Raw genomic sequence first — 20,940 nt, 5'->3', positions numbered from 1 at the left:
CCCCCCCCCCCCCCCAAGACTGCTGCCCCTCGGCAGATTTCCATTGGGTGTCCATGCAACATCATAAGGCATTTTTCCTCTCAGCTTCCCTGAGCACACATTTTCCTCTTCTTGCCTATAGAATCTAAATGGTCTCTAAACAACAGTTTCTCCTTTATTGTGCCAGCTGGCATCAGTGCATGCTGGGCATACTACCATGGATGTAGCCTGGGTGTCCCCACCTGGAACTTGATTATTTTCTACCATGACAGTACATGAGGTCCAAACAGTGCGAGCGAGAGGAGAACTTGGCCTGTAGTTTCTACACCTCTTTTAGACTTACATAAAATAATTTTGGTAAAGATTTTTCATTGTAAAAGCTCATAAAAGTGAGAACTTGTAAATCCACTGGAAAGGAAAAAAACTTCCCACTGTTTCGTAAATGCTGGAATCTGAGAGGAGATCCCTCAAATTTTGTGTCCTACAGCTGTCCCAACAGAATGATGAAATCCTTTTCAAGAGCTGACCAGAGAGAGAGGAACTTGCAAGAGATGTTCCTTTACTAAATTACACTTACTTTATGTAGTCAACCAGACCTCCCTCTAAATATTGTGTGGTCAGATGTTCACACAGCTTTTGTTTGACCTGCTTTGCAGATGCAGGGACAGGAGAACCCATGGCAGAAGAGAGAGGCGACAGTAGCGACTTCATTATGGAAGATATGATCCCCACATTCAAGACAGCCATCCGAGCTGTCAGGTAAATGTCTCTGATGCTCCTTGGTCCTTTGTTTTGACTTTGAATGCTTGTGCTTCAGAAAATTACATTACCATGTTGCTACATGTCGATTCATTGTTGCTGCTATTGTTTTTTTTAAATGAAATAGGTTAGACAATTCTAGATATGTTGAAAAGCACAAGACAGACTCTATTTAAAGTCCTCATTGAAAATATGCAGAAAGGAAAATGGTTTTCAGTAACATTGACCCTGCCATTTTTGCAAGATACTCCATAAATATATTTATTATAAATTAATATTGTATACAGTTCCTCATTAAAATTTGCTATAAATATAGTATCTTGCTCAATTTAGTGACTATAGTATTTACGTAAGACTGGAATTTTCACTTAACAATAAACTCTGAGCTGACTCAACTCTATTCACAATTGTTTGACTATGCAATATACTTTTGAGTTGTCATCTTTTAATAGATTCTGAGGTCTCCATTTCAGCAGTCTTCAGCTTGTGACATGTGTCACCTCTATTTTCATATCACAAGAGATATTCCCTAAGGTTAGAAAACTCCTAGTAAAGCTTGATAATGTGTTTAGCACATCAAGCACATAGAATTCATTTATTGATGTTCTGTTACTCTGCCACTCAGTATTTTTTACTCTCTTCTCTTGAAGAATGCCCCCATAGGAAAATACTCTTCTTTCATTGCAATTGTTTTTTATTACAGAAGTTGTTAAGTTTTGGGCCGGGGAGTTACTACCTTCCAGGTGGCATACAGCAAGTCTGGAGTGCCCCAGAACTATCTTCTTAGAAAAGCTTCAAGGAAGATTGTTAGAAGTATATAACCATATACTTATATGTATATCACCATAATATATGTTCTCCTGGTTCTTTTTCAGTGGGGTGCAGGAGAACAAGTCATTAAAGATTCCAAGTTTTCTCAAGCCTGCTGAAAGTCATTGCTCACAGGCTTTGTTCATGTTCATCCCTACTTCCTTCACAGTTTTTTCTGTCTTTCCCTGATACCTACTTGCTTTCAAACAGAGACTATACATCTGCCCTGTTTTCCAGCCCCATCTCCACAAGACGCTATTATTACTTTTGCAAATCTTCCTTTCCCACATCCTGTCCAAATCTAATTGATTTTAAGCAATTTCCCTTTAAACTCAATCATGAGCCAAGCTTTTTTATTTTTTCTTGTACCCAGACCCTGAATGCTAATGGGAAGCAATTCTTTCAGACAAAATCACTTAATAGGTTTTCAGGGCAATGATCAAGGAGATTTTAAATTGAACTTGCTAACACCGTGATTCTTATTTTTCATTTATCTTTACGTAAGTACAGTTTTGCTATTGTCATATATAGTTTGGCTGAAATAGGCATAGGTGTAACTTTGAAATCTTGGAAGATTTATAAGCAACATAGTTAAAGAGTCAAAAACCCTTAAAAGCTTGTAATAGAATTACTTTTGCTAAATGAAAGTTTATACAGATTTTAAAAAGGTTGAAAAAAACCCCAACCTTGACTAAAACACAGGTCAAAATCTTAACAGATGACAGCAGTCCCCTAATTCAGACCAATAATAACATGGGGAATCTACTGAGAAAGCAAAACCGTCAGATCCCAAGCCTAAGGCAGATTAAACAAATAAAATGTTTTTCATTCTTTACATATGTTTCTTGTCTATTTGTTTAATCTACCAGGATATAACAGTATAAACAGAAAAGAATGAAAAAGATGTGCTCTGGCCAACACTGGTCCATATTATAGGAATTCTGTTATTAATTACTATGACATTTTATAATAATAGTAATAGTAACAGCAATTATGTTATTATTATTGTTGTTGTTATGTATAACAATAATGTTGTACTCTGTTTTTTCAAGTACACTTCAGACACTTCTGACACTTTTTCTTTTCTACACAATTTGAACTTTTGCTAGGTTCTTAACTTCCACATTTCTATCGAATTAACATTTCCTATCCAAAACTTTCCCAGTTACAAAATGAAAACAAAGCTGAAAATGTTTCAGTATTATATATACTAAAAATTAACTTTATGAAGTATTAAAAAAAAAAACAGGTTCAGCTTCACAGCTTTAAAGTATCTTGGGACTTGTCTTGTTCAAAATCAAATTCCATATATAATTCTGTGGCTTTGGACCATTTGTTGTTATGATGATAATGCTGAAAAAAGCATTTTGTCCCTATAATTAATTTTACCCTATTAATTATGAAAAGCCAACTACTATACATTTACAAATATGGTATGATGTTAGAGATTCTCTACTTATGTTTTATTGCTTTGTTTTGAAATAAGATGCTTAGTTTTCAAACATCCATAGTGTTTAGCTATTATTCAATAAAAGTGCAAATTATCATTATGGAATTTATATAGGAAGCTAATAATTTTTCTGTTTATTATACAGAATACTGCAGTTTCGTCTCTATAAAAAAAAATTCAAGGAGACTTTGAGGCCTTATGATGTAAAGGATGTGATAGAGCAATACTCAGCAGGGCATCTTGATATGCTTTCCAGAATAAAATATCTTCAGGCAAGGTAAGAATTCTTTGGTAAGTGGGGAAAATATGTATCTAATATGTATCTGTGCTGGCAAAATAAAAGCGTAGTTGGCCTATCTGCATACAAGACCACCCAGAATCCATCTCTTTGCATAGCGTAACTGGTCAATAAGAAAGCCTTTTCCCCAAAGAATAAAGGCAAGTGAGCAGCTAGCAAGGGTAACTGCAGCAGAAGAGACCACTGGCTCGTAGTTGGAACAAGGAAATCGGATTGAAATATCCTGTGAATTTTCTTGACAGTTGCCTTATTTGATTTGGGTCAGGTTTCTCCTCTGTTTTTACATACGATAAATGCAAGCAATAGTTGCTCTACATGGGCTTTTCTTTGGGCTGGATTCTCTACTGACCTGAAACATCTCATACAAGTGCAAAAATACATCTACACAGAAGGTTTTACATCCCTTTCACTCAGATGTAAATTGACCTACATGAAAAAAGTGGAGTTTCGTGCCTTTGTGTCTGTTCAGGTGCAATCTGCCCCCACAGCTGTTTCCTCAGAGAAGTGGTTCATCACACTGTGCTTTTGAGGCACGCTGACAGAAATTTGTGCTGCTTGCACTGTGAGCCATGAGCACGGGTCAGAGCTTGAGCTAGTGAGCTTGTCTGGGTTGGCGTGCATGTGTGTGTATACCTGTGTAGCCATATTAGTTCAGTCTCAGCACAGCCCTGTCCACGTTCCCTGAGTCACTCTGAACAGCAAAATGCCATTCAGGCACACCTTTGATTTCTCTCAAGGGTATCAGCTCAAGGGTACAGGCTGAGCCAGTGCAACTCTTAGTGCATGTTTTGACCTTATCTAGACTTACCTTGCCTTTGTAAGGCTGTTTTGGTCCTTCCATTGACCTTCATAATTTCTTATTTCAAAATGCTTTTCCATGTACTGGTCTATCTCATTTTCAAGTATATACCATGTCTGGTTCCTATCACACTATTATTACCCTAGAAAAGCTGCTTTCTTTAATTATATACATTATATATATTAAAACTCTACTGTTACTCTATAGAATGAGCTCTGCATCACATAAGCTTAGGTTTCAATGCATTAATATCTTTTTGAACTCAGGAAGTTGAGGAGGGCTCATGATGTTAGAAACCTGCACCTGTCTATGGTGGGGTCTAGACGCCTTATACTGGGAGATCCTTCCTTACCTCAGACTGAGGTGTTGAGTGATTTCAGTCAGCAGAGCACCCCTGAGATACTTGCTTGAGTCCTAGCAGCAGTAAAGGTGCCTGACGTGATTAGGCCCATCTCACGCAGTGGTTGTGGCAGAGCTCTGGGGGATGAAGACGCATCCCAAGTGAGTCAGGGCAAGAATCACAGCACAGCCTCAGCCCTGTCATGTTCAGCTTAGCGATGCTGTGCCCCAGTATAAAGAATCACCAGTAGCAGAAGAACCACAAAATTTCCACAGCCGTTTTGCATGTATACAAGGAAGATGTTTTTAGAGGTCTTTGAAGAAAAAGCATAATCCTGGCAAGGCACATGAGATTCCTCTTATATTTAACAGAGAGCTAATCAACATAATTAATGGCCTTTTAGGCAAAATTGATCTCTGCTTAAACGAGATGCCTTCATGTGATCAATTGAATCTCCCTTACTCTCCCCAAATTTTCTTCACTGTGTTGATAGTTCTCCACTGATTGTCACTGGACAAAACCAGGGGGGTGAGTCCTACTGACTGCGTCTGTGAATAGCGAGGTGCCATAGGAGTTTGATGAGGCACTGATGGATGGCCCAGCAATGCTTGGGTGCCTAGCAAATATCTAGCTAGTTTTGTGGGATTTGCTTTCAGCTTTTTAATGTTCTGTTTTCAAAACTCCATGGGGCACCATGAAGCCATGCAATGTACCTCAATGGCTAACTGGTCTGTGGACTAGTGCTGACGGATACCTGGTCAGTTTGGTGTGTGAACTGAAAGAACAGAGGCTGGTTTGCACCCGGGCAGTTGGATATGCCAAATGAAAGAATGTACTGATAGAATAAAAGAGTGTAATTAACTGTGCTGGATGTCCTGGAGCCTCCCAAACAATCCTTTATAGTTTGTTCCAAATAAAAACAGTAGGAGTCCTTGTGAAACCTCATTTATAATTCTCAAATCAAAAGAATAATTAGTAAAGACAAAACAAAATACTGATAATTAGGCACAATAACTGCTAAGAAGTTATTGGTTTATTAAGAGTATCAAGAATTGCCACCTCTTGCCAATTTTGATTTCCAGTATCCAGCACAAAACCTGATGGGTTTAGGAGCAGCTGTTATTGGAGGGTTTTTTGACAATCATGCTATTTATTTCCTTGGAAAGAAATGAAGCCATGTGTTTCAAATGTCAATGTTTGGAAACAGAGAGCTAGATAATTACTTAATTACCATGAAATTACCAGGTAATTACAATTCAATGTATTGATTGTGGACCCAGAACAGAACAAACACGTCATGACCTTCAATATATTACCAATTCAGAATGTGCTTCCTTTTTTAATCTTTATTGCTGTTTGCTGCAGAGATGCACAGAGTTTTCTATCATGTGTTACAATTTAGAGATGGACTTATGCAGTTGCACTTTTCTTTTTTTCAGAGTAGATATGATTTTTACGCCTGGACCTCCATCTACACCCAAGCATAAGAAATCCCAAAAGGGAGGAGCTTTTTCTTACCCTTCACAACAGTCTCCCAGGTGAACTTTTTATGCCTAGTATTTTGCACAGACTGAAAAAGAAATAAAAAGTTTACCCTTACCCAGCTAGCACACTGTTATAGTAATGATACTGAGAGGGTATGTTGCTACAAGATATATATGTGTAAAAATTGAGCCAGAAAGAGACTAGCTTACCTAAGAACAATGTATGATGGAAATCTAAACTTAATGGGTTCTTAATTGTTTAGCTCAACTTCTCAGTGTTTTGGAGATGTGATTTTACATGAAATGCATACATGTGATTGCTGATGTGCTGAACTTCTAACATTCAACTAGTAAACCCACTTAAAAAAATCAATAAGAATCACCAGTAGTTTGAAGGTAAACCAGTTATTTTCCTGAAGTGGAAAAAGTTTTGTTATAGCCCCCAACAAATGGTAAGCACAGAGTTTTAATGATGCTGCTTTAAAACCAATAATTGAGGAGAATTACTGAAAATAAATCACAATACCAGGTTTCTGGGTGTGAACATTACAGCGTGTAGTTGTATTGCTGCATTCCTGGTAGCAAGAATTCAATAATAAATGACATTTCTTCTGTTATTTACAACTATCAATCTGTCAATAAATACCCATGAAGAACCACACAAGACCATCAACAATCTGTCCCCAAAGCTGTTATGGTTGCTCAGAACAAAAGTAATCTTACATAAAATAAATTAACTTGGCTCTATCTGGTTTATTCCACCCAGTGAAAAATCTAAAAACATGTAAATGTGAAGACAGAGACCTACATATATGGAAGAGGCAATGATCATTTGGGAAACAAAGCAGATTGCAAAATTTGAATGAGTCGATATCATCAGTAACCCAATGTGCAACATCTGACAAGTTTTAGTTATAGTTTCTGCTTTAGTAAGATGCATTCACAGATATATTTTGAATTTTGTCAGAAAGAGAAGAACTGGACCTGTTAAAACAAAACTTTTAGGATATATTTGTTCTAAATCATGTTAAAGAACAAGAGCTTAGAAATTGTTTTTCTAGACTTAGACATGGGTTATAGAAAGACAGAAGTACCTTTGAGGTTGGTTTGGAAACCTTTTGAGAAATATTTAACTTGTTAATGACCATCCTAAATCCCATGAAGTTATAAATCAAAGTTCTTTAGTTAAGCAGAGATCATCTTCGTACTTCCTGAAGTTAGTCCATCTGATGGACGGGCAATAGAAAATTACGTAGAAGAAAATTTATTCAGGAATCTACTCTAAATCTCCAGGCCAGACTGTCTCTTTTCGTCATTTCCAGTCTCTGCCACTTAATATTTGGTTTACTCAAATTGAGAAAAAAACCCTTAAAAACTCAGATTCAGTCTTCAAAGACAATTATAAAGAATTAGATTTAAAAACACATGTCCATCTGTAGACCCACTATCTAGACTATCTCAACTTTTTTCATAAACTTTAAATTATTTCACCAAATCTGAGACTAATTTCACTTTCGTTTTGAATTTTTTATTTGCTTTTTTTTTTTTTTCTTTAAATCTTTTCAAATAATTTTAAATTGAACATCAGGACTACATATTTTAGAACTGCATTCGAATCCCATTGAATAGACTTTTGGTCCTGTTTGCATGATAACTAACTAAATTAAATCTTTTTTTTTTTAAATGGGTCTCCAAGGAACTATATGAATATACCACCAAGATGGTAATTCTGTGTTCTGATATAAAATACTTACTGTGATGCAAAGAAAAACTGAACACTAATGAAGTGATTCATCCTTTATAGAAATGATCCATATGTAGCCAAAGCATCTACAGCAGATACTGAAGACCAAAGTATGATGGGCAAATTTGTTAAAGTTGAACGACAGGTATGTAATTTCATGACAATGATGGAGGCTGAGGCACTTGTACAGAAATGATAAAGATGACACGAATTCTGTACGGGTCTTGGCTGGCCCAGTCAGATTTGTACTGTTGGTGATCAAGACTCACACAGATCTTGTACTAATGATCACAAAACTATGCTGTTAGTTTTTCGTTAAAGAATTTAATTATCTGGGAAGTGCGCATTCTGAAGCCTGATGAATCAATATCATTATATATGGCAGCAAGACTCTAACCATGATGTTTAGAAGGGACATTTTCATTCCTTTAAACTCCATATTTGTCATGCCTGGTGTTTTGTTATGAGCACCACCTTCTTTTGTAGGGCCTGGCACTCAAAAGCGTTGCTTCCACAGGTATTTTTAGGCCCTCTGTGTATCCTAACCTATCACTTCACAAGTCAAGACACTCTCATTTTTAAATACATAACTAAGATGGAGGCAAGTGGCATTGATTCACATCAGTTCCCTTCATGTTTTGTAAATGTTCAGAAACAAGTATTCTCAAAAGAGAAAGGAAAATAGTCCTGATATTTAACACTGATGTGGGACTATTAAGAGTTAAGAGAGTAGGTCTACGTGTGAAGGTGATTTCATATGGGGTATTTTGGTAATAGCTATTTACCATATGGTCATGACATTGGTCATAACATTGTAGACTGCTGTTGGATGCTGGACTGCCAAATATCCAGCAATTCTAAGAAATTTTTTTTGGCACAGTTCATAAGGATAGATCTTCTTAATCTGGAGCAGTTAGAGGATAAACTGGCATCCACTGCAGCCCAACTTCCAAAGGAGTGTCACGATTATACTGTAAATACTTTCATGACTAATTAAGATGGCAGCACACCATTGCTGGGAGCAGTATATGTATGGAAGCATTGACTCTTCCGTTGAACAACTGATTTGAGACAATATCGTAACATTACTATTTTTCAGGTTAATGACATGGGGAAGAAACTGGATTTTCTTGTTGATATGCATATGCATCATATGGAACAGCTGCAAATACAAGTCGCTGAGATAAGTCCGTTGAAAGAAACTGCTTCTCCTGCAAAGGAGAAGAGAGAAGAAAACAAATATTCTGAATTAAAAACAATAATATATAAATACACTGAGCAGTGTGCTCACGAAACTCCTTACAACTTCCAGCAGGTTCCAGTCAACAAAGTCAGTCCTTATGGTTTCTCAGCACATGGTCATACGACTCATTCGCAACCTTTATCAATAGGTGGGCAAAACTCTGGCAAACTGCAAGCCACACCTTCCTCAACTTCGTATGCAGAAAGGCCAACAGTTTTGCCTATATTTACATTAATGGACTCCCAGGTTAGCTACCACTCTCAAGGAGACCTACAAAGCCCTTACTCAGATAAGGTATCTCCAAGACAGAGAAGGAGCTTAACAAGAGACAGCGATACTCCATTATCCCTTCTCTCCGTCAACCATGAGGAACTTGAGCGCTCCCCAAGTGGCTTCAGTATCTCCCAAGACAGAGATGACTTCCCATTTGGCCCCAATGGGGGATCGGCGTGGATGAGAGAGAAACGCTACCTAGCAGAGGGGGAAACGGACACAGACACCGACCCTTTTACACCAAGTGGCTCCATGCCTTTGTCGTCTACAGGAGATGGGATTTCAGATTCAATATGGACCCCTTCAAATAAGCCAGTTTAAAAGTGCGTGTGGGGGCAGTCACTGGTTGACTTCTCCATGTAATGTAAGCATACTTTGTATATCTCACTTACTCTACACCCAAAGCTTACTAGTTCAAAACACCAATGGCTGCATAAGATGCATGTGATATTAGTGGTAGTCATTCTGCACCATTTCATACAATTTACTAATGCAGTTTTTTTCATGCTACCAAAACTAAGGAGCTTAGTTTTGAGCATGGTTTGCATGACTTTACCCTATATAAATGGTACAGCTGATTTCTTCTATGATACATATCTATCTGATACTCTTCAATACAACAATGGTGAATTGATAACAGGCAAGATATGGTGGTCCTTGCTACATTTTGTAAACGGAGCAGCAAAGTAAAAAATATTTTCAGGAGCAATATCCCTTTGTGGAAACATAACTTCTGAATCCATTTTCCAATATAAGTAAATCAATCTCTAACCAACCTAGCCAAGAGGGTCTAATATTCAAAGCAGGGAAAAGCTGAGTGAAAGTAAATGACCTTACTGAAAAGGTTTTGTGAACAAAATGTTTCTCATGTGATGTCTTATACAACTACCCATGACAGAAAATGTCAAAATGAAACTAAGAGTAGAATTTAAAATTATCAAATCAACCACCTAGGTTTGATCATGGGTATTTATTTATTTATTGCAAAATGTAAATATTAATCCCTCAAACTACTTTGAAAATCTTCACTACTGTTTATAAAATTGCTCAAAGCTTGACTACAATTCTTTAGAATATCTTTTGCTAAGACTACTTGCTACTTACGGGGCCAAATTTTTTTTCTCTTCCAAAAATAAGATTGTTCAGTGTAGGGAACTCCAGGTTTATACACTCCACTGTTTTATTGACCTATGTGCTGCTAGGTAAGCTGCATAATGTAACTGTGCCTCAGTTTTCCTATCTGTTAATTGGGAGTTACACTTCTGTACATATACACAGGTTGTAAGGCTCAATTCACTAATATTTGCCAAGCGCTTTGAGCTCCTCAGGTGTACAGAGTTTTGCTATTCTGTTCCCTGGGAGTTTCACAATGTGAAATGCTGCCAGGATCCGTTTCTCTCTGTTTACTCTTTCTCTTGGAAATGGACTGCTCCAAATCCATGAATACGTGCCATATTTAAGATCAAGGTACAAATACACAAATACCATTTTTGTCACCTGTCCCTGAACAACAGAGGGATGTGTACTCCCTAGGCCTCAGCCAAATATTTTTTAATGGGAATTGAAAATTATGTTGAGGGAGAGCAGGAAAAAAATCCAACATACTGGGAACAGGGAAGAAATGAATCAAAGCTCTCACCACTAAGTGGGAATGTAGAATTGATACAGGTAGTGGACAGGTAGACTGTCCAAATATCCTGTGTAGGATTTATCTGGGGTGAACACTAGTGTCCATGAAATAGGGGACATTTAGTGTTGAGTTCAATGGCTATGCATTCTTTACAGCTGGTGGAAAACTAATCAGTACAGTTGATGAGCACAGGGTACAAGAACCAAGGCACACAATCAGCTTTAGGATGAGATTAATCTCATCTTTAATTCAATTATCGATAGTGACCAAATTTCTACTAACTTCAAACGGAGCAGAGGGTGACTGCCTTAAATGTCACATGATCACAGTCAGTGGGAAGGCTTTCACCCCTACCCACTGATCCAGGGTGCAGCCCCTCCGCCATGGCTCATGCCCACCTCCTGTGGAGAATGACCCCTGTCACTCCACACGATGACTTCACCACTGTGGCTAGAGCACTGGACAACAAAGACACAAGGATTTGGCCCACGTAAGATGTTAGAAAGTGGACTTTCTGTAGTGACTGCTTGTATTGTACTGCAGCTGCATAAGTGAGCATCCTTAGCACATACAGTCAGAGCACAAGAAAAAGAGACACTTTACTGGGGTTCCCAATATTTACTGGGTATTTACAGCTTGGATAGAGTGCACTTCAATGGAAAATACCTTGTTGGATTTTGCCTACTGTAGTAAACTTCATGTTTAATTCCTCAGTATCACTGACATCTTGTAACAGTCATTTCATCCAGGAAGCTTCTATTCTCTTCGAGATACAGGCATTGCCTTAATCTTAATTGTTTTTTTCTCTATTTAAAGAGGCATCTAAAGGATTAGGATCTTCTTACTTCATCTGCTTCTTCAGTTAAATCATGATACATCCTTCTGGGACAAATCCTCAGGGAAGACAAACTGTAGTTGTTACTTGAGTAAATAATGCAGACCAGTTACCAGTTTGAAGACTGGGCTGAGTCTACGGAGCTGTTCTGAGGCCAGTAACTATGATGACACGAGGCACCATTTTGGTAATTACTTAATTGACAAAACAGTCATTACCTGAAAGATAATCTGTGTTTGGTACAGTTCCATTGCTAAACTTGAATAGAATAAAACTAGATGACAAAAGTGTATTTCATTATAACTTGGCATATTGAGAAAAATACTTTGGCCATCAGTGATTCTTGGAAATACCTGTATTGCATCTGCTGCAGGCTTTCTGATACAGTACGTATCAGTGCCACATCTGTGGCAGCTTGTAAGATTTAACCCTTATAATCATAAATGAAAGAAAAAGAGTGAAAACTGATTTTAACATTGCTAGACTTCTTCTAAAACTGGTGTAAATGCATGCTAGACAAGCCTGCTTCACTTTTCTTATATGTCAAGTGCCTGGCATTCCTACTGATTTCATTTGAGTTTGTCCCTTCTTAAAATGCTTTCTAGATCTGTGCAATCAAAAAACAAGGCAGCCAAAACCCAAGTGCAATCTGAGAAATTTGTTTGCGAATGTCTTTGACAGTGGCTCTGCCATGCAGTTCCCTGCCCAATTCCCCCTCAGATTCTTCAGTTCAGGTTTCTAATCTCTCCCATGCCAGGTCATATAAAGGCAATCTTTTCTCAGTATTAAACTTCGCTGGAAATCCATAAATCACCACATTCTAAAGTATGTTAATAGCAAAAGAAAATTCAAGCAAGGGCAGAGACTTGGGTAAGTCTTCACCTGCACACTGAGTGCAGCCCCCCAAAAAGTGGATTTGGGCTGCCCTGCATTGTGTACACTTAAGAGCTGAACTACCTTTAAGTGAGCATTTTCTATGGGCTGTAAGCACCAATTTACTGTATACAACTCAAAGCACCAGGTCAGGTATTTGTAGCCACATCATTAAATATTTAATGATGTGCTAGCTGGCCAGATAAGGTCTGTCTCTTCTTAATAGGCATTGGTGGTAAGCTCAGCAAGACCCTCTGCAGTGCACATCTCTGGGTTCTCTGGAAGAGTCACAAAAAGAGGGTCAAGGAAGGACTGAATAGTTTATTTTAGTATTTATTTTTTCTGACACTTCTTTGCACGGAAACCAGTCACTCCTCTGTCCAGAAGGGTGAGGTACTTAGCAGCTTTCTGCCTGCTACATCATCTGGATTAAAAATAGGGTGTGCATCAGTTCTGCTGTCTGTGCTGACAACAGGTACATGCCAAAATGTCACCAGCAAGGTGAGATCTAGAGACCATCCATGATCTGGGATGTGCACACAAACTTCATCAGACTCCAGTTCAGATTGATTCCAGGGAGTGCATCAACCTTGGAACGGCGGTTTATGTGCCTGCCATAGATACTGGACAAAACAGAATAAAGTATCTGTGATTATTGACCGTGCCAACGTTTAAAAGGTCAGGACCTGTTTTGGGGAACAAGTTCCCCACATACAAGGAGTCATTATTCACAATTTCACTTGACTGAGGCACCTCGGTCAATGTACGCTTTGTACTATGAATGGATTAGATGTCTCCCTTCTTCCATCTGTGTGTGTGACATTTCAGTTTAACAGTTCTCAATTTTGTTTGGGTCCAATCTTCCTAGTATCTAGACTGACACTGACATTTGTTTACATGTAGTTAACATTAAAGAGAATTAACCATTGAAATTCACTCTTGGCTGACTCAACTCCTACGAGTGACCAAGGATTCATTTCAGGCTTTGAGATGGTTGTCATAATCAAAAAGTGTGGGACTTTTCCTTTGCTCTCCTCAAAGTCAGTAAGAATCCTCCTCAAACTGAGGCACTGGGACACTGGGAGCAGCATAGGGTCCTAATCTGCCTTTATTTATGAATTTCCTTGTGAAAGACATGGCTGATCTGGAGACATGCTTTTTAGCTACATTTTTGCACTCATTTTTCAGTCACTAACAAATGAAACACATTTGGAAGTTTTTGAAAAGGTGAATCTGTGTTTACGCTGTGTGCCTCTCTTTGCAGCATTATGATCAATCAAGCTTCCCCACCTTAGATTCAAACAGAATATTTCATTAAGGCAGAAGTGAATGTTTAGTTAAATTATGCAGGTAGAGAATATGTGGATTATGCTTCATTTAAGGAGTTGGTCCTTTAAAAACAACCTAGTCAGGTAATGGCTCTTGTCCTTGCTTTGGCTTTTCCCTGCACTGAATTAATCAGTCTGGCTCCTATCAAAACAAACGGGAATTCAGCATGTGGAGAGATTGATGGAAAAGTTCCTAAACTGACTTTGGCTATATTTGCTCTCATTTTATCTGTAACTTTGCTGCAATGTTATGGTTCAGAGTGGAAATAGTTTTAAAATTTTCTGCTTCAAATTGTGGCCCAGCAACACCGCAAACTAATTCCCTCCTGAACCTGCGTGTAGTGGGGCTGCTGACTTGTGGCCTTCAGGCGAGCACCGTGGTCCAATCGGTTTGCAAGATCACAGCCTAAAACAATCAGAAAATGCAGATTAAGGAGTAAATTCAAGCGCTGCTGGGAGCCCAGTTGTTACAGGGGGTGTCACATCTGCTCGTGTAAGAACTGGATTTTTCCTGCTTAGAGCAGAGCATGTGAGAAAGAGCTGAATCTTGATTCCTTGCACCCCACAGCCCCCACCACTAAGCGTTAGGTGCCTAAGACCTGCAGACCTACATTTTCTACAGCACCTCACAGGTTTGGTGTGATATCACTTTTTCAGGAGCCCAACTGAATGTGGGTGTTCACTTCTGAAGACCGTTTTTAGAGGTACAAAGCAAAAAGGGGCTATTTTCAAGTGCTTTTAGCTGGACACTGTGGGAACAAAGACCCTGGGTATCACTATTGCTTCTGAATATTTAGGCTGTAAGATTTGATCCTTCCCAATTCAGCTTTTAGTAGCTTCTCTCTAAAGTTAAGTGAAGCAAAATCCTGGAAGTGGGATCCTATTTCCATCCTCAAGAATACGCTGAGACTGAAGGTTACATAGCCGACTGCATTTTGTTTTCTAGTTATGGCATCTTATTATTACTAGTATTTGTGCCTTGCTCACTGAAATTTTCTCCATGCTACAAAGATGCTTTTCAGATTCTGGCTGACAAGGGAACACAACTTTTATACAAGTGGCCTTTAGTGCTCTTTATAATATTATTTATTGTAATTTTTAAACTGTATGTGTAATTTATATTCTGGCACTGTCCAATATTTGAACAACTTTAATATGTTTATTTCAATATATTATGCAAACAATACTTCTTAACTGATTTTTTTATGTTCTGTCTTTAAAAACTGCACCACTTATTAATAAATAGAAATTTCAATTATGATGTGGAAGAATTTATTTTCATGTATATCATGATATCTTCACACATATTCAGAGAACACAGTGCCAAATGTACCCCCAGCAAAGACACTGGAAATGATCCTTTTAACTTCATCTATGCAGGACTGAACCCGTAGCTACAAATAGGCTTTATTTGGCTTCCACAGCTAGCTCTGTTATAATACACAGTAGATCCCATTATTTGTGATTTCTTTTGATTTAGTGGCCATGTAGCTTATGTCTTTGATCATATGTGTGTGGGAAAATAAAAACCAGGGAAAAATACATTCATATTATGAAAAATACATTCACATTCACATCATACATACATTAATGTGCTAAAACATTATGAGGTTGCACATTAATATATAGAGAACATAGTAATGGCATGAGGCTGCTTTAAATATCTTCTACAAGGAATTTAACTTTTGGCAAGAGGGTTGCCTGAATTCTGTCCCTGGTTCTGTTGCATTTCTGTGTGCTCTTGGCCTTACATCTTCCTCTGTCTGTCTTCCTGATGCATAAAATCACAGAAGGCTGCTCATTTGCCTCCCAGCAACACTGTGGGACAGAATGAATTATTTAAAATGTCTTGCCTTCTACACGGACAGTGTTATTGAGGAAAATTCATCTCAAACATCTTTGTAAAAAAGAGTTCTGTTTGTGGTTTTGGCTGGGGATATCATTTTAATAGTATTAAATAGATAGATAGATAGATAGATAGATAGATAGATAGATAGATAGATAGATAGATAGATAGATAGATAGATAGATTTAGGTAGGGTATGAAGAGTTTTTTCTCCTAGCTGCTAGTTTGGAGGTTGCCATGGAGGGTGCATGCAGATGTGCATAACTAGATTTGCTTGTCTCACAGCACTGCAGGAAGATTGGGGGGGGTGTGTGTGCAAGGAGAGATACATTAAACAGCATGTGTGGATGAGAGGGTTTGATTTGTCTGAGTGACAGAAGTCGTGTAACATTTCAACATCAAGTCAAATGTATCAGTTTCTGTTCTTCTTAGACCCTTTTCACAATGAGTGGAGGAAAATCAACACTTTTCAGAGCATGGTCCAGTCAGTCCTACATCACATGACCCAGACTGCCTCTCTCAGATGATGCCTGTCTCTAACTGGCATCTTTCTTAACTATAGAGTTGAAAATGACCAGCTTGGATGAAAAGTTATCTTTCACGTTGCTAAACAAGATGAGATGAAGCCCATCCTATCAGTTCAGACAGAAGGCTGAAGGGTAATTGTCCTGAATGAGACAGGAAGAAAGCGTGTGACACATCACGTCTTCCCAAAAATATCACTGCACCCAGTGAGATATTTTTAATGTATTCCCTGTGGCTTCAGCATCATGATCGTCACCAGTGAACCAGATTTGCTCAACACTTGAAATGCAACGCTAAAAAAAGATTTCTTAAACTTTTGTGGTAGGTAAAAAATTATTTGGCAGTTTTTCCAGTTTCTTATCCCACTTCTATATCCCTGTAAATTGGGAATAATTTTTAAAATCCTGTAGTAGTACAACATCCAGTTGTGGTGGTTTTGAGTATGTTTTGGGATATTTTTGTTGTGGTATTTTTCTTTTTTAATTGATCAGTTTAAATAGGATCAGTGACAGGCTTTTACAGCCAAGTCCTATATTTTTTTTCCAAAAAAAGACAGAATTTTTTTAAACTAATGCACCGGAGATTGTCATTCTGAATCTCTTGGGTTCAGTTTTCTGTACAGCTCTAAAGACTATGTACAACACTAACATTTTCTTTATTCCCTAAAAAAACCCACAAAAGTACTTCAAATATATTCACATCCTTTCATAGACAATATTACCCCATATTACCATTACTGACTTAGCTGTCAATGTCCCAGTTTGAACTGAAGAGCAACTGCACAGCAGAATTCATTAGCAAAGAAATGCAGACAGGCACAGCGATGACAATAGGTGACTCAGCTTTTGTTCACCTGAACTGAAACATACTGCAGTAAAATTTCCCCTTGGCTGTCACCCAAATACATAAGCATGCCAAATAACTGGATTTCAGTAAGCCACTGGGTCTGATCTTTTAAGAAATGCATTCTAAAATGGGAACAAGATGTGATATCTATCCTCAGGCAAAGCCCTGCTTATATCCAGGGAGTTTTCCCCTCCTGCAGGCGCTGTCTGCATCTGTATGGGACTGCTGAGGTCAGGTATAAATGGCCCATGACTGAGCAGAGTAAGACTAAAGCTTAACAGTTTAGAAAAGGTAAATATCAATGCGTCCAGTATGGCACAAGCAACAGCGTCAGGAGTGGAAGTTTCTCAGTGTATCTTTCTCTTCTCAGGATGCTTTGATTTTCAAGACTTTTTAGAGTCTTGAAAACTAGCCCAGATGGTTAACACGGAGCATCCTCTTGGATCACATAGAAGGGAAGGAATCAGGAAAGCCAAGTCCACTGGTACAGAGCAGCAGAAGAGCTAGACTGTCTTTAAAGAAATTGCCCTGTAAGATGATTTTTTCAGGCATACGGTCCTGCTGGCTGGTAGCTCAGTGGGGCTGGGACAGCACAGCAGCTTCTCTCCTGCTTCCTTGTGTCAGATGCAGATGATCAGCAGCATACAGGACAGGGATCATGAAAAAAAGAAGGAAATCTAAGTTGTACTAGGAAATTTTTTGCAAGTTTGATGGAACCAGTTATGTATCTAACATATTATATTAGAAAAAACAGCACTGGATAAATCATTAAATATTTTCTAAGTAAGTTCTGGACTTCTGCAACTTCTCTTTATCTTATCAAAGCTTTATGAGTCTCTAAATATGTTTTGCTCTAACAGCCCTGGCAGCTCATCATTTTTCCTGTCACGACATGCCAACAATATTGTTGACGAATGAAGTAACACCCAGCTACTCAGTTCTTATACACTTAATGTATCTTCCGTGGGGCAAGCAATGGCAATCTTAAGCTGATGAAATTCTGAGTGTCCCTGGTACAGAAACATTGGCCCATTTAAGCAACTGAAACAAAAATTTGGTGACAGAAAAAAAAGTTTCTGAGAAGCATCATCTTTCTAATTTCCCAGCTGAGGTGAATTTCTGGAAAGGAACATGGCAAAAGAATCTCATAGTCTTTCCACATCATCTGTGAAAACTTCATGCCTATTGTCACTACATATTTTCACAATTTCTAAGCCTCCTTTTTTTCCTGTCTCTCTCCTTTTCTTCCCTTCCTTAAGAATGTGCTTGAATTTGCAAAATTTTTATATATGTCAGACACTTTACAGAAAAGTGTTCACTGCTATAGACAAATATACGCTTACTGGAAACAGTCAAACAATGGCTGTGGAGTTTAATGCTCATTCTTTTCAGGAGGTTTTGTGGTGTTAGTACCCATTTTAGCAAAATATTATTAAGAAAGATTAAAAAAGAATGTTATAAAGGACAGGATTTGTTTTTAATTCTACAGAAATTTCCTGGAATGGGAAAGTTTTATGAATGGGAGTAAATAAATATTTATATATAAAAATATATATTTGAGCTTCAACAAGGCTGTGACAGGTACTGCACTTGGGTCACAACAACCCCGGGCAATGCTACAGTCTTGGGGAAGAGTGGCTGGAAAGCTGCCTGGAGGAAAAGGACCTGGGGGGTGATTGACAGCCGGCTGAACAGGAGCCAGCAGTGTGCCCAGCCAGGGGGCCAAGAAGGCCAATGGCATCCTGGCTTGTGTCAGCACTAGCGTGGCCAGCAGGGACAGGGAAGGGATCTGAGCCCTGTACTCGGCACTGGTGATGCCGCACCTTGATTCCTGTGTTCAGTTTTGGGTCCCTCTCTACAAGAAAGACAACGAGGTGCTGGAATGCATCCAAAGGAGGGGAATGAAGCTGGTGAAGGGTCTAGAGCATGTGTCTGCTGAGGCAACTGGAGGGGTTTTAGTCTGGAGGAGGCTGAGGGGAGACATCGCCCTCTGCAGCTCCCTGACAGGAGGTTGTAGCAAGGTAGGTGTTGTCATTTCTCCCAAGTTACAAGTGATAGGACAAGCCTCAAGTTGCACCAGGAAGGTTTATTTCTTCACCAAAAGGGTATCAGGCATTGGAAAATGCTTCCAATGGTTGAATCACTATCCCTGGGGGTATTTAAAAGATGTGTAGATGTGGTGCTTAGTGACATGGTTTAGTGATGGACTTGACTGTATGTTATGGTTGGGCTTGATGATCTTAAAGGTCTTTTCCAACCTAAGTGATTCTATGATTCTATATATAATTCTCCTTTTAAGAGTTGAAATTTGTTGTATTCTTCTAAAAGAAGAGTAACAAAGAAACATTATTACATTTGGAGAATTGTACTTAATGAAATTTGTGCAAAAATAAAATAGAAGAACATTACTAACACCTGAAATGAAATTCAGATTAGAATAAACTTTATAGAGCTATTATATTTCTCAATAAAATAAAATAAATATCTTGTAAAATTGTAATGGCAGAGGACTAAAGGAGACGTGTTGAATTCTAATCAGGCTAATCTGAAAAAAAAAAAAAAGTAATTTACACAGTTGATACTTTTCTAAAGAGTTTAATAAACAACTGTTCAAAGGTGCTTTCATGGAAACATTTACGGTAGTATAATACAGTGTAACTGAGGATAAAACTTCAATCCTCTAGAACAAGCTTGGATTAAGTTCTCTGGCTCTTTTTTTTAAAAACAGTCCTTCAGTTTCTATTGCATGTTAGCATCTGATGAGAGAGAGGCACAGCTGGGTATGTGTTTTCCTACTAAACATATAAGACAGGTAGGTTTGTAAGATATTTTAGGTACTACAGTATTCCATGCGTGAGAGCTCATCCTTTAGGGCAGAGATGGTTTATACCCCAACCAGGGAGGTGGGTAGTCGTACCTGAAGACACCGGCAGAGCAGGACAGAGCGGGTGGGAGGGGATGTTGGTTGTTGACTCCGGCTCGGGTCACAAGAACATATGGCTGGAGCCCTTGGAGTCACTCATGCGTATTGCAATTGCTACACAGAAGAGTGTGTTTAAAAGGTCTAAGAAAAAAGCCACATGAAAGAAGTGCATTACTTGCCCACCGTGTTCTCAGCACACAGAGAGATAAAGCACCAACATTCTGACTTTGTTTTGTCCCTCCTTAGAGGAACTTCATGCCATGCTGTCCTCTCTCTTAGATAAGTCACAAGCATTTAGCTTGAATGTGTGTTTACTGAAATTGCATTAGCAGGGACTTATCCTGAGTAGACTTCAGCAAATGAATGCTTTTACTCAGTAATTCATATGAATTATGTAGCTATACTGTATTAATAAGAAGACACTAAAAATGTCTTCTTTTCTTGTTCTGGATTTTGGGATGCTAGTTATGGACACAGTGCTGTCATACAAAGAGACGCTGGAAAAATGAGGCACGTAAAGACTATACTCCTGAGAAAGTGACTTGCTCAGAGGGATGCTCTGAGTGAGAACATGGCATTGTCCCCAGGAGTCAAAGTTGGGGCTGAACAATAGCCCCCTCCCTGATCACCTGAGCGTTGCTCTGCAGCTGAGGAAAGTTAAAATTTCAGAGTCCCAGGGTAAAACACAGCACGAGGTAAAACCTGCTGAAAGTCAAATTATCCTCATAGCCGAACATCAAACGGTTGGAACTGATCCCAGTGCACACATTTTCCTGGCTATACCTGGTTTTGTCGGCTGTTACAGAGAGGACTTTCATCCCAGCCTTCCTGATGAGATATCGAACAACTGGTAATTAAATGGCAAAAGTAAGTCTTGTCAAAGAAAAGGTGTTGCCATATTCCTCAAGCTGCAGCATTTAGTCACAGGTCATAAAAGTTTTCCTTTTATCACACA

General features: G+C 38.6%; 1 protein-coding gene and 1 long non-coding RNA gene across 3 annotated transcripts in view; one reads left to right on the top strand and one right to left on the bottom strand.

Annotated features, from left to right (window-relative positions):
- The window catches only part of KCNQ3 (potassium voltage-gated channel subfamily Q member 3), a 151,227-nt gene extending 136,124 nt beyond the window's left edge, over positions 1-15,103 (top strand). For both annotated transcript variants that reach the window (XM_026841906.1, XM_026841907.1), the window contains 5 exons: positions 636-738; positions 3,144-3,275; positions 5,875-5,973; positions 7,724-7,808; positions 8,763-15,103. In XM_026841906.1, the coding sequence (XP_026697707.1) occupies positions 636-738; positions 3,144-3,275; positions 5,875-5,973; positions 7,724-7,808; positions 8,763-9,500 (1,157 nt within the window). In that variant the 3' untranslated portion in view covers positions 9,501-15,103. The remainder of the gene's footprint in view (positions 1-635; positions 739-3,143; positions 3,276-5,874; positions 5,974-7,723; positions 7,809-8,762) is intronic.
- Positions 1-20,940, bottom strand: part of LOC113476391 — a 795,003-nt gene that overhangs the window by 235,840 nt on the left and 538,223 nt on the right. The gene's annotated exons all lie outside the window — the stretch shown is intronic.

The sequence above is a fragment of the Athene cunicularia genome, assembly GCF_003259725.1.
Source record: "Athene cunicularia isolate RWA chromosome 2 unlocalized genomic scaffold, athCun1 chr2_part1, whole genome shotgun sequence".
NCBI classification, from domain to species: Eukaryota; Metazoa; Chordata; class Aves; order Strigiformes; family Strigidae; genus Athene; species Athene cunicularia.
Note: the sequence above shows the minus strand (reverse complement) of the source record. Positions and strands in the feature narration are given on the sequence as shown.